Below are 13,597 nucleotides of genomic sequence, written 5' to 3'. Positions count from 1 at the left end.
AGAGACATCAGAATGTAGGATATAATGGGAAAGGAGTTTAGATACCAGGACCTTCCCTTTTGGGGACATATGAGAGGAACAGGCCCATATAGTAAAACTAAGACACACAGGGACACAATTAGGGAACAGCTCAGTGCTTAGCCCCTTGAGGTATGAAAATTGCTCTTAAATTATAGTGTCTAGTTCCCAAGTCCTTTTCCCAAGGTCAGGCATTTGGATAAAGGCCTCCATTCCCTTGAGGGCTTGAGGAAAGTTCCTGTCTGGTAAACCAGTCATTCTCTTTATCTCTGGCAAGAAAACTTGTGGCCCTTCATTAACATATACTATGCCTAATGTCAAGGTCAATATCAGATTCTTCAACCCTTGATCTCAAGCCACACCCCAGCTCACTTGCCCCCTTTCTCCCACTTATTCCCATGTGTAAGCCTAGACTATAAAAGGTGCATTTTTTTTTCAATAAATGCTGCTGGCAGCCATCCTAAATCACCCTCAGATCATGTCTCTCCTCCCCCCAAGCAGGTCTTCAGAAAGACATCTTGGAGAATGAACAGTCTTTATATTAAAGATTAAAATTTACATAATTTTGCCTCATGCGCAAGGATACATTTTGTATAAAAGGGCACTCTAGACAAACAATATCCATATCACAGCTCTGTAACCCTGAGTATTTCATAACTAATGGAAAAGATTAGTGACATTCTATGTATCATTGTGGATGGTAAAAACATCAGCAGAATAAAGACTATACTCTATGCAGACTTTTATATATGCTATTCAGTTTATGAGCAGGGTGGAAGGACATGGCTACAGGCTGGCCTAATAGAACAGCATTTATGTAAACATGTCTGTTGTGTGTGGTTTATTTGGCAACAGAGCACATGTCATTTTTATAATTAGAAAACTCTGGTGCAACTAGAAACTTTGTGCGGGGAGCATAGACACCTGAAAATAGGATGTAAGTAAAGCCTTACATGACATTTGTTAATTCAAAATACTTCTTAAACAACATAGGGAAAATGCTTAGTATTTAAATACATCTTTGAAAAACTGGAAGGAACCCAACCACTCTTCTTTGGTCTCCTGACCTCAGCTCTCTGGTATGCAAGGTTTAACTTCCCTGACCAAAAGTCTCACATCCAGAAAAGCAACTCCAGCAGGCTTCCCAGCCTGCCCAAGACTATTATGCCAGGAAAACAGTAGGTATTTAGTAAGTGCTGCAGGGATAGCTTGTGGGAGAATAACAGTGTAGCAGCAACCTAGTAATTAACTAGCAAATCTCAAAAGGTAAATGTCTCTTAACCAGGCAACTTCCAGTGGGAAAACTTACTTTGCTGAGTCATACACACATACATACATGCAAATACATACAGCACGATCAGGAATGTTCTTCCCCCCTCCACTCCTCCCCAATACTGACTAATAGGCTGAAAAACTAAAAATGACCCTGACAATCACCAACAGACAACAAGGTGAAACTTTGGCTTCTTAGTTTTTCCACAGAAGGACCAAAAGAAATATAATTTCTTGTTCTTTCTAATTCCATAGACTTCATATTGAAGGATATAAGAGAATGATACAAGATACAGAATATTTACAGGGAGAAAATGTACACATGTAAGTGCAAAAAGCAAAAATGTTTACAAAACATGTTCTCAGCTGGGTGGTGGTGGCGCATGCCTTTAATCCCAGCACTTGGGAGGCAGACAAAGGTGGAGCTCTGTGAGTTGAAGCCAGCCTGGCCTACAGAGCTAAACAGAGAAACCCTGGCAGGGGGATGTTCTTCTCATCAGTGCTTTTGAAACTCACTTTTCCCTTCATATTCTTCTAGATTGTTCACTTTTTTTTTTAAGCACAAGCACCAATTAGACCTAGTGGGCTGTCATCCCAGCTACTGGGGAGGTAGAGGCAGGAGGACAGCCAGCTCAAGTCTGGCTGCCAAGCTTGAACAACTCTGAAATTCCCTCACAAGATTTAAAAAAAAAAAAAAAAAAAAAAAAAGGCTAGGGGGTATAAATTCAGTGGTACACACTGCTTAGCTCGTATGTGTGAGGCCCTGTACTATAGAGCTCAGCGTGCACAAAGCTCTGGGTGTGATCCCCAATGACAGGAGTGGTAGAACACACCTTCAATCCTAGTAGGGCTTGGGAGGGGAAGGAGTTAGTTCAGGATCACCCTTGGCTCTGTAGGGAGTCTGAAGACAGCCTGGGCTAAAGGCATTGTCTCGAAAGATAGAAGAGAAAGGAAGAAGAGTAAAGAGCAGGAAGGAGCACCATTCATCAAGAAAACTGCAGTCTAGATCCGGGCTGAGTTGCAGCCCACTCAGAGTCCATTCCCAGCACATCACCCTCCCTCCATCTGCCCTGGCTGCTCCCTTGCTGGCCTGGCCAGCACAGCACCCACCAGGGATGTCCAGGCCCTTTTTTAGTCCCATTCTGCTAGGCTTCATGCATCTGTGGAAAGCTTTAGACAGGGCTTTAGTGAGACAGTTCTATAGGCCCTGTAACTCTTCCGAGCTTTTAAAGTGCAATGATACAGAGCCAGGGATGGAGATGAGCGGCCAGAGTGCTCACCTAGAATTTGTGAAGCCAATTTCCATCCCCAACTCTGAAGAAATTGGGCCACTGATACTCCCCTATAATAAGTAGAGGTAGAATATGGGAGGCTCAAGATCATCCTCTGCTACATGTGAAGCTCAAAGCCAGTTTGGGCTGCATGAAACTCTGTCTCAAATAAATGTGTGTGTGTGTGTGTGTGAAAGAGAGAGAGAGAGAGGGAGAGAGAGACAGAGAGAGAGAGAGAGAGAGAGAGAGAGAGAGAGAGAGAGATGGCTCAGCAATTAAGAGTACCGGCTGCTCTTGCAAAAGACTCAGGTTCAATTCTAGCACCACATGGCAGCTCACAACCATCTGTAATTCCAGTTCCAGAGGATCCAATGCCCTCTCTTGGCCTCTGTAGGCAGCAGACAAACATGTGACACTCATATACATAAAAACAAAAATAAATCTGTGTGTGTGTGTGTGTGCGCGCGTTTGCATTTTACTCTATGCTACCTTAGCCACATCATGCTCCTCAGGACCTCTGTGGGACTTTTGTCCCAGATCCTTACATAGCCAGCTCTACCACCAAGATGTTGGGACAAATGTCACTTCCAAGGTGGTTTATACCCACCCTAGTTCTTCCTGGTTTAGGTCTCTGTGTGGTTTACCATAATCTGAAACTTTGTGGCATCCCTAGCACAAACCCCATGAGGACACGGACCTGACCTCTCTTGTTCAAGACTATATAGTAGATGTTCAATTAAAGAAAGAAAAGGAAAAAAAAAAAAAAAACAGTGGAGGGGGGTGACTGTGGAGGAACACAAGAATAAACCAGATCTTAAAAGCCACCCCAAAGATCTCTAAACTTCAGCACTTAATGTAAAGATTCAGGCATTATGCTGGCCTGCCCCTGTCACCTGGCAGAATGCACTCAGGCAGTACCCTGGTCAGCAAGCAAGTGCATGCCTGGCATGTTTGTCCCGTCTCAGTCAACCCTCACCTGCCATGGAATCCACCAAGGTTCCCCTCTCGAATTATCCTAACACTTAATCCATGTTCTCTGTAAATAGTGTCCCTGAGCAGTCATCAACCAAGAGGTCAAGGAAACTGAGGTTCTTAGAGACTAAACTCAGAAAAACTACAGGGAAATGTTCCACAAAAATCTTCTTTATAACTTGAGGGTGGCAGCTCAGAGCCACCCTCTCTGGTCACTAACCCCAAAGATGAGTCCAACAGGCAAATCAAAACAGCAACAGACTCTGGACTTGGTTGCCATCTACTTAACCTGAGGCAGCTCAAAATTAGGGCGTGGAAAGCCAGGTGTGGTAGCACACACCTACAATCCCAACACCGGGAAGACTGAGGAAGGACATACTGGCCATAAAGAAAGAGCCTGTCTCAGAGGAATGAGGCCTGTGGAGCTGACTAAATGGGTCTAGTGCACCCTCAGCACCCATGTAAAAATGCAGAGACAGAAAGTGGTAGGAACCCTCTGGCCAGTCAGCTTAACTAAATAGGGAAACTTGAGGTTCAATGAGACTCCATCTCAAAATAAAATGGACATCCACCTCTAGCCTCCACACATGAACTTAAAATGAACGGCGTGCTAGGAATGGTAAAGCACCCTTTGATCTTAGCACTCAAGAGCCAGGGGCTCTGAATTTGAAGCCAGTGAGAACTACACAAGAAGACCTCAAAAAGGGGGATGGGGAGTGAAGGGGTAAGGCCTCATAGCTACTCTATGTAAGACATTTCACTGGTAATACCAAACTGTCTCCTACACACCAACAGGACGAGTGGATGAGGGAAAACAGATCTTGGTGAAGGAAAGACAGCCCAGGTGCTCTCTGGCTAATAGGAGTGTAGCCACTTTCACCTCTCAATAAGCTCCAGAGCTACCCCACACCAATTATCCAATAAGCTCCACAGCCTAAAAGCCCAGGAACTCCAGATGAGCATGGACTTCTAGCCACAAGTTGATCCTCCATCTTCCTCTACATCAGTGTCTGTGGGTTAACCCCTAAGGAACAGCTGGCACTGCCTGGAGGTATTTTTGGTTGTTGTAACAAGGGTTGGTATGCCCAGAATCTGTGGGCAGAGGCCAGGATGTTGTCAAATACCCTGAAGTACCCAGGGTAGCCCTACACCACAAAGAACAATCCGGTCCAACTGTGAACAGGGTTGTGGTTGAGAAAGTAGGCCCTATTCTCCCACACCCTGCAACTCCCATAAACACAGTGTCTTACCAAATCATGGTGTCCTCAATCAGCTAACCCCAAGGAGGAAAAGACAGGCACACACCTCCACCAGGGCAGATGATACCCCATTTTCTTGTCAAGCCAGGAGACGTTTGCTCCAGGATGTCTGGGCTCTCCTTAGGACTCCAACCCACTCACTCACTTTTATGAAAGTTCAGGAAAGATTTTATAAGCTGATGTTTTTACTGACCATTAAGATCTGGTCATAAAAGCCACACCTTGCTCTAGTAGGAAAACCTAGAGCTCAGGCATATCAGATACTTGTTTCAGAATCCTATGGTACCCAGAGGACAGCCCTCAGCCCACCCCCTCCTGCTAAGGCAAATACACCTGGGACTGAGACAGGCTCTTCATGTTGTCAGCCTAGCCAGCTGGGGATGAGATGCAGCTGAGCAACCAAGCACTAGATATTCAAGACCCCGGGTCCATCCTCCAGAAACACATGCAAAGCATTAAGGAAAGACTCTAAGGGCTGGAAAAATGACTCAGCAGGTAAAAGCCTGTACTTCCAAGTTCAGTTCCCAGCACCTGCATCAGACAGCTCACAATTACCTGTAACTCTAACTCCACGGCACCCAATGTTCTGGCTTCCTCAAGCACCTTTACACACATGCGCGCGCACGCGCACACGCACACACACACACACACACACACACACACACACACACTAAAACCAGGTGGAAGTCATACACACCTTTAGTCCCAGCACTTGGAAAGCAGAGGCAGGTGGATCTCTGAGTTCAAGGTAAGCATGATCTATAGAGTGAGTTTCAAGACAGGCAGGGGAGAAATAAAAACAAATCAAAAAGTTAATCTCACTATTCTGGAGGCAAAGACAGGCTGATCTCTGTGTGTTTGAGGCCAGCCTGGTCTATATAATGAGTTCCAAGCCAGCCAGAATCATGTAATAAGGCCCTGTTTGAATAGTGGTAGTGATGATGATGAGTCTTTTAAAAATCTAAAGGCCAGGCTTGGTGGCACACATCTTCTAATCCCAGCACTTGGGAGGCTGAGGCAAGAGGATCAAGCATTTAAAGCAAGCATAGGCTACACCGTAAGATCCAAGCCAACCTTTGTCCCAAACAAACAAAGTAACCTACTAAGCCAGGTAAGTCCCAGTTCAGTCACCTTAAGGTTGGGCTATGAGGCAATAGATCCAATTTGAATACTAACAGACAGATGGCACATGAACTCCACCCAGGAAGATGGCCAACCAGGTGTGAGAAGTATAAGCAAAGACAATGGACACTTGGCCTTCCAAGAGAGCAGCAGTAAGGAGGAGCAGGTTCTGCAGCCCTGTTTTCCAGATGCAGCTACAGTGTGGCCCAGTACTGTCCAATATTATTTAAGAGAAGCCAGAAATCGGCATTTATGCAAAATCCTCCAGTAGTTAAATATCAGAGAAGATAGCAGTTCACATAATTAAAATAAAGCCAAAGCCACAATTGGTGATGGTACACACTCAGGCAAGAGAGTCAGGGTCCAGGGTCATCCTCAGCTACACAACAAGTTTGAGGTCAGTCTGAGCTACATAAGAGTAATAAAAAAATATTAAAGATTAAGTAAATAAGTAAAGCCAAGCCAGCCTAGAGGAAGACTAGAACTAAAACCCAATTCAGAACACCTATCTCAATTACATATACTCAAACACTGAAACCAGGACTACTGGCACTATTCTACGATCCCAACAGCACTAAAGAGACTGAGGCAGGAAGACAGTAAGTTCCAGGCTAGCCTGAGCTACAAAGCAAGATTCTGTCCCAAAAACAAAACAATAAAAAGCAGATATGGTGGAACACACCTTCAATCCCAACACTTAGGAGGTAGAGGCAAGTGGTCTGAGTTTGAGGCTAGCCTGGTCTATACATCAAGTTCCAGACCATCGTTATATAAGATGTCCTGTCTACAAATAAATACATTTTCAGTTTTATTTATTTGTTCAACTGTTGGTTGAGCCTACTGTGCAAGGCACAGGGCCCAGGGAAAAACAGGCAGACATGACCTCCTGAACTATTGCAACACAAAATACAAAACAAGGAATAGCATTTTATCCTGAATGTCTCCAAGAGAGGCATTCAAGGAAGCTTGAAACCTATTCTAGCATTATAGGTCATTTATTCATTCAACAAGTAATTACTGGGCACCAGACCCTGCCTTTGATACTAGGATTATAGTCCCATACACAGCAGAAAAGTAAGCAAACTCTTTGATGTATGAGAAAAGTTAAGAGCAATGAGGTGGGAACAAAAAAACTAGGTGTACAAGAAGTGGCAGGGGCCACGGAAAAGATGCCTGAGGAGACCCTGTGACAGGAGAAGAGAGTAACCAAGAAAGCAGCTAGATAAGAACAGAAAGAGAGCAGGGCCATATATTCCAGAGCTGGTTGAACACAATTGAAGGGTGCCAAGCAGAGGAAAGACAGGGTTTGGTCTGCCCCTCCCTCCTGCCCTCTCCCTCTGTCCCTGTCTCTCTTTGTCATTTTTTGTTTTGTTTTGTGTTTTTGTTTTTTCAAGACAGGGTTTCTCTGTGTAACAGCCCTGGCTGTCCTCGAACTCAGAGAGATCTGCCTGCCATTTCTAAGTGCTGGATCTGGTGCCTCTTAATAGAACTCCTTTGGGCTGGAATTGGGAATAGCTTGTCCAGCAGTTGCCAGGCCCTGGATTCTATCCCCAGTATCACAAAATGTCACAAAAGAATAAAACTCAGGCCAGGAGGTGGTGGCACTTGCCTGCACTTGGGAGGCAGAAGCAGGAGGATCTCAGTGAGTTTGAGGCCAGCCTGGTCCACAAAGACAGTTCCAGGACACCCAGGGCTATCACACAGAAGAAAAAAAAAAAAAATCAAAAGCACGATCCCTGGCTTTTGGGCTGATACTACAATGCAGGGACCAAGGGAGGACAGAGAAAGAAAAGTGACAGGAAGCTGGGTGTGGCGGCATGGGGCTATTATTCCAGTTACCGCAGAAACTAAGGCAGGAGAATCACCAGTTTCAGGGACCATGTGGGCTACAGAGTTGAATGAAGGACAGTCTGGGCAGTTCAGTGAGGTCTTTGTCTCAAAATAAAAGTAAAAAGAGGGCTTGGGTGTGCCCGTAGCTCAGTGTCTTAAGACCCTAGGTTCAGCCCTCAGCCTTACAAACACAAATACTGTCCAAAAGCAGTAATAAATCAGTTAGATGGCACCTCGGGCCCCAGGAGGCAGCCCTGACAAGTTTGGATACATTCTGCAAGAACAGGCAGACAGACAGTAGAAGGCAACAAGAATCAGGGACACAATGGCTTTTTGGCCGAGAGAAAGGACCACCTTCCCTGAAGACAACACCAGAGGTGCCCCAGCTCCTCCCAGGATGCGGTAATACAAGGATGTCCCTGAGTTCCCAACAGGGGTTCTGAGGACACCCTCCAAGTCAAGTTGTCACACACACACACACACACACACACACACACACACACACACACACACACACACACACCAGGCCCTGGCCTTAACCACAGAGGCAGCTGCAATTTCCTCCTGCAAGGCCAAGGGACAAGGTCATGAACCATGGAATCAGAGCCTCTCAGGCCAGTCCCACAAGGCCCCAAAGCCATTTATCTGGTTATCTGGACACCCTCACCCCACCATTTTGGTTGTGCTCAAATGCTACATCCATCTGGGGTGGGAGAGTAGTGGGGACCTGACTGTATCAACCCACAGTCGTAGGAGAGCAGGGAGGACAGTTGTAGAAGGCGGTGGAAGGACTGAAAAGCAACAAGGTGCTTGCCGGGTAGAGGGCAGGCTTTCCAAGGCCACATGCTACCCCAGGCCAATTCCACCAGTGAGTCACCAAGACCCATGCGCTACAGTGGTCAGGCACGGTGTTCAGGGGGTTGACGAGCTGGAGGGGCCCCTATAACCACTCACTCCAGAGAGTGCACTGCTTGCAGATCTCGAGCTGACTTCCGTGTGTGACCAGATGTTCTTGGCAGTTGCAGCAAAATTCAAATATGGAGTCCCACCCAACTGCAAGCACTTACATCTACTGAGCGCTAACCATGTACTGAGCCAATACTAACCATGCACTGTTCCCAGAGCTTGCCACCAATTCATTACTCAACATTCAAATTACTGCCATTTGCTATGTACTCCATTATTCCACATGGGGAAACTGAGGCACAAAGTAGAAAAGTAACTGCAGAAACAGTGTCTGAATGTAGGGCATACAGGCACTTGCTCTGAGACATCACCTACAAAACTGACAGAGTTCTGTGCTGAGCTTTTAATATTTACCAGTATTTCTCCAATTATCATGAAGTAAGTATTTTTCTTTTTTGGTTTGTTTTTTGTTTGTTTGCACATGCTAGGCAAGTACTCATCCACAGAGCTAAATCTCCAGTCCTTTTTATACATTTAATTTTGAATCAAGGTCTTGCTTAATTATCTGGGCTGGTCTTGAACTTATGGTCCTCCTGCCTCAGCTTCTTCAGCAGCAGGGATGACAGGCCTGCTCAGCTTAATACATATTTTCTTACTTTTCAATTTACTGCGTGTGATGGTGATGAGGGATGTCCTTCTGTATAAACGTTTCTCTTACTGGTTGATGAATAAAACACTGATTGTCCAGTAGCCAGGCAGGAACTATAGGCAGGGCTACCAAATAAGGATAATTCTGGGGAGAGGAGAGAGAGAAGCCACCAGAGAGAGGCCATGTGGCCCTGAAAGAGTGACATGCTAGAGCATCCTCCGGTAAGTCAAAACCACATGAAGATACACAGTGTAGTAGAAATGGGTTAATAATTAAGAGAGAGCTAGCCAGTAAGAAGCCTCAGCCATCAGCCAAGCAGTTTATAATAAATATAAGTCTCTGTGTGTTTATTTGGAACTGAAGGGTGGCGCTGTAAAGAAATGTCATCTACATGATGGGGTGCACATATGTGTAAGAACACAAATACCCATGTATAAACTAAAGCAACATGCCAGGTGTTTTCCTGTAGGTGTGTTCTTTCCTTAAGGTCTCTCACTGAACCTGAAACCAGATCTTTTGGAATGCTAACTGACCAATCTTTTCAACCCAATCAATGACACAGCCACGCCTGGCTTTTTATGTGGGTCCTGGGATTCAAACTCAAGTCCTCCTGCTTGCACAACAAACTCTCTTGCCCACTGAGCCACTTCCTCATACTTATTATTTTTTTTAAAGTAACTTATAAAGAGAGGCCCAGGCACCTTTTCCCAATCATCTTCCAAAGATCAGCCACAACAACGCCTCCCACCCAACCAGCTCCACACTCCCAGTAAAAAAAAAAAAAAAAAAAAAAAAAAAAAGTAAGCCACTGCCAGCCCTCAGCTCCAACTTTCCACTCAGAAGAAACTCTCTTCTCATCCCAGACCTGTGCCTGAGGGAAGGTGGTAAATTCTCAAAGGCACAGGAGCAAGGCTCTGAGAATCCGTACAGGTGGAAACTTAACTTCTCTAAGCATGGTGTTGGTAAAGATGTAAGTATGAGCTGCCCACTCCCACCAAGGGAAGTGAATGTCAGTTCCAGGCAATGACCAGCAGTCAAAGTGCAAAGTGCATCAAGTCCCCCATGAGCCCTGTGCAGCCCCTACTGTGACACATGTTCTCCTAGTGTCCGCAACCCCTCTGCCTTCTACAATCCTTCCTCCCCCTCCTCCAAAGGGTACCCCAAGCTCCACCTAAATATTTGGCTGTAGGTCTCTGCATCTGCTCCCATGTGAAGGGAAACAGAGGGTCTGGAGGGGGTGGGGAGGCTGAGAGCAGTGGAAGGAGGGGGACTGCAGTGGAGATAAAATGTATGAGAGAAGAATTACAAAAATAGACAAAAGTGCAATGCAGGCTAGATCGCTCACACTGATAAACCCATGACCACAGCACAGGCTAGACCATGCACACCATAGCCCTAGAAGGCTGGGAAGCTTTCCCCATAACCCTATTCTACAGCTAACCTGAGGCACAGTCAGCAGTGAAATCAGCTTACTCAAGATGATAAAGTCTAGGGGGCGATGTTAACACAGTGATTGTGTGAGACCCTAGGTCCAATCTCAGGGTGGAGATGCAGCTACCTGCCTATCCGTAGGCTAGTCTGTGCTGCCTGCAACACTTAGCTTTGGAAGACCACAAGCCACCTGCTTCAGTTGGCTGTTCTTGAGACACTGTCTCACTCTAGCCCAAGCTTCTCTGGAACTCTTAGTCCTTCTGCCTCAGCTTCCCAAGTGCTGTAAATGCAGGTATATGCCTCCATAACAGTCTAACCAACATTCTCTGTATTGCGTTTGGATTCTATAGCTACAGGGAAATGCCTGCTTGCCAACTGCCCTCTCACCCTTTCTGGTTCCAGGACTCCAGAAAGAGGCATCCAGCAAGCCTAGACCAATGGGAGGAGGGGCATAGATGAAAATTGGGGGGGGGGGGATGGGAACCTAAGGTGAAGGTCAGCCACCATTACTGCCAAGCACAGTTCATCCTTCTTAATTTTCTGTGGCAAAAAGTCACTAGAAAGAGAAACACAAAGCTGGGTTTCTTGGGTAGGCTTCTTAGCTGATTAGAAGATAGAACACCCCCAAACACTTTTTAGTAATCTTTGCACAACAATAAGATACATCCTGGTATGGGTTGGCATGATGCTTGCTGCACCTAATAACCCGAGTTCAATCCTGGGACCACACATGCTGGAATGAAAGAACCAATCCCTCAGGTTTCTGATTTCCACATGTGTGCCATGGTATGCATGCCCTCATACATCCACACATAATACACACACACACACATATATGAATATAGTGTGTATATATGTATATTTATACATATATGGGTATATATGTATATAATGTGTGTATATGTATATATGCATATATGTATATGTGTGTATACAGTATTTGTATATACATATGGATGTATACATATATAAAAATAAACAAACTGGTACAGAATCTAATGTCTAATCAACCTACTTTCACCTACCACAAAAGAAAATAAACCAGGAAATACACCAGCACCTATATAACACTGAGCCAGATCCCACCAGGTCCTTGACGAATAATTCTGTTCTCTCCACACACGGCACACGTGGAGAACACACAGGTGTTCCTCTGTGGCAAACAGGCACCAGTCCCTTGCAGATTCCTGAAGGCTAATCACTAGCACTGTTTTCTGCCCTGGAGAAACCTCGTGGCTTTAAAATGGGAGTCACATCCAGGTGTGGTAAGTTTCTTGACCAAAAAAATGGCACCCTTCCTCACCCAAAAGACTAAAGTCTGCCATGGGTCTTCTTCATAGGTCGTCACTCCTATCAGGGAGGTATCCCAAAACAGTACAAGAAAGAACTTGTGGGCACTAATCAGCGACTAAGAAACGGGTGTTTTTCCTGTTTCTCAAACAACGACAACAACAAAAAGTCATTGTGTCCAGAATGTCCTATTGTATTCACTAAATAATCAGGACTGCATGATACAGGAGTGTTCTGAACAATGGGCAAATCGCATTACAGGGACACCAAATCCACAAGCACTGGGGATTAGAGCCAGGGAACCCAGCCTAGGATTATTTCAGGAGGAAGCTACCTGGAGAGGGCCTGAAGTATCCGGAACACCCCCCAGAGCAGAGCCTCAGCACCACACAGGGTAGAAGGCACTCCCCTGGGTACCAGGGTCCCTGGCATCTCCCACGGCATCCCAAACACAAAAGGAGGGGCAGAATGGCCTCCTACCCTTCTCTTGCCTTATTCTTCCTGTTTCTTTAAACTTTCCTGGTAGCATTTAGGCAGAAAGGAAGAAAAGGATGAGAAAACATGATGCCAAAGTAACAGGGAGGTAAAACAAACAGTGGGGGATCCCCAACACAAGGGGTGTGAAGTCCCTTTGTAGAGCTCCTGCCCGGTGCTCGGAGACGGGGTGTGTGCTGTGAATGGGGATCCTACCCCCACAGGGGACCGAAGACCCCCACTTTGCTGCCTCCACAGTACCCCAAAGCAGAGAGGCCCCTCCCCGCGAACGCCCAGCAATCCCGGAACCGGGTCCCCAGAGCCTGGCCGCGGCGGCTGCGCCCGGGCCCGGATGGTGGGTCCCCCGTCTGCAGAGCGGGACTCAGGCTGGGGAGCGGCTGGGCCCGCGCGTCCCCCAGACCTCTCCGACTACCCCGCGCCGTCCCCGAGGGTCACCACCTACCCAAAGCGGGTCGGAGCCATCAGAGCTGCAAAAGCTGCGTAGCGCCATGCGGGCGACCGGCGGAGCGAGGAGCCGCAGCGCAGCGCCGCGCGGTTGGCCCGCGTCACCGGGATGCAGCCCCGCCCAGCCCCGCCCCGCCTGCCCCGCCCCGCGCGTGGGAGCAAGTGAGGCCACTTGGTGCCCGGGGCTGGGCGTGCAGGCCGCGTCTGCAGCTCCCCCCTCCTGCCGGTTCCTAACGCCGACACGGCCGCGAGGAACCACACCGTGGGCCCCCACTCCCCGGCTTCGTCCCAGGCGATCCTAACTGTACAGCCTGTTCCCTACTGCGGGATTTGGAGCTTTTTCCTTCAGAATCAACTGGCGGGGTAGGGATGTGAGCTCCTAAGAAAGAAAAGGGAACAGATGAGGAAACTGAGGCTCAAAGGGGTGAGGAAACTCGCTCAGGGCCACTCAACGAGTAGAAGTGGAGTTCGTTCGAATCAGGAACCTTAAGATTCCATCCTAAACACTGAGATCTCCAACCTAAACGCCTGTTTGCCACCCTTCCTCCCATGGTCTGCAAAGCATCCTGGGAATTTCTCCCACTCTTGAGTGCTGCCAGGAAATAAGTCCTTTCCTTGGTTTGGATTTGGGAGATTTC

General features: G+C 46.9%; 1 protein-coding gene across 2 annotated transcripts in view; it reads right to left on the bottom strand.

The window, feature by feature from the left end:
* Positions 1–13,079, bottom strand: part of Abcc1 (ATP binding cassette subfamily C member 1) — a 117,384-nt gene extending 104,305 nt beyond the window's left edge. For both annotated transcript variants that reach the window (XM_051206755.1, XM_051206756.1), the window contains exon 1: positions 12,958–13,079. In XM_051206755.1, coding sequence (XP_051062712.1) covers positions 12,958–13,005 — 48 coding nt within the window. In that variant the 5' untranslated portion in view covers positions 13,006–13,079. The remainder of the gene's footprint in view (positions 1–12,957) is intronic.
* Between the last annotated feature and the right edge of the window lie 518 nt (positions 13,080–13,597).

This window comes from Phodopus roborovskii, unplaced genomic scaffold (genome assembly GCF_943737965.1).
Source record: "Phodopus roborovskii unplaced genomic scaffold, PHOROB, whole genome shotgun sequence".
Lineage (NCBI taxonomy): Eukaryota > Metazoa > Chordata > Mammalia > Rodentia > Cricetidae > Phodopus > Phodopus roborovskii.
The sequence above is the reverse complement of the archived record's forward strand: the minus strand, read 5'-3'. Positions and strand labels throughout refer to the sequence as shown.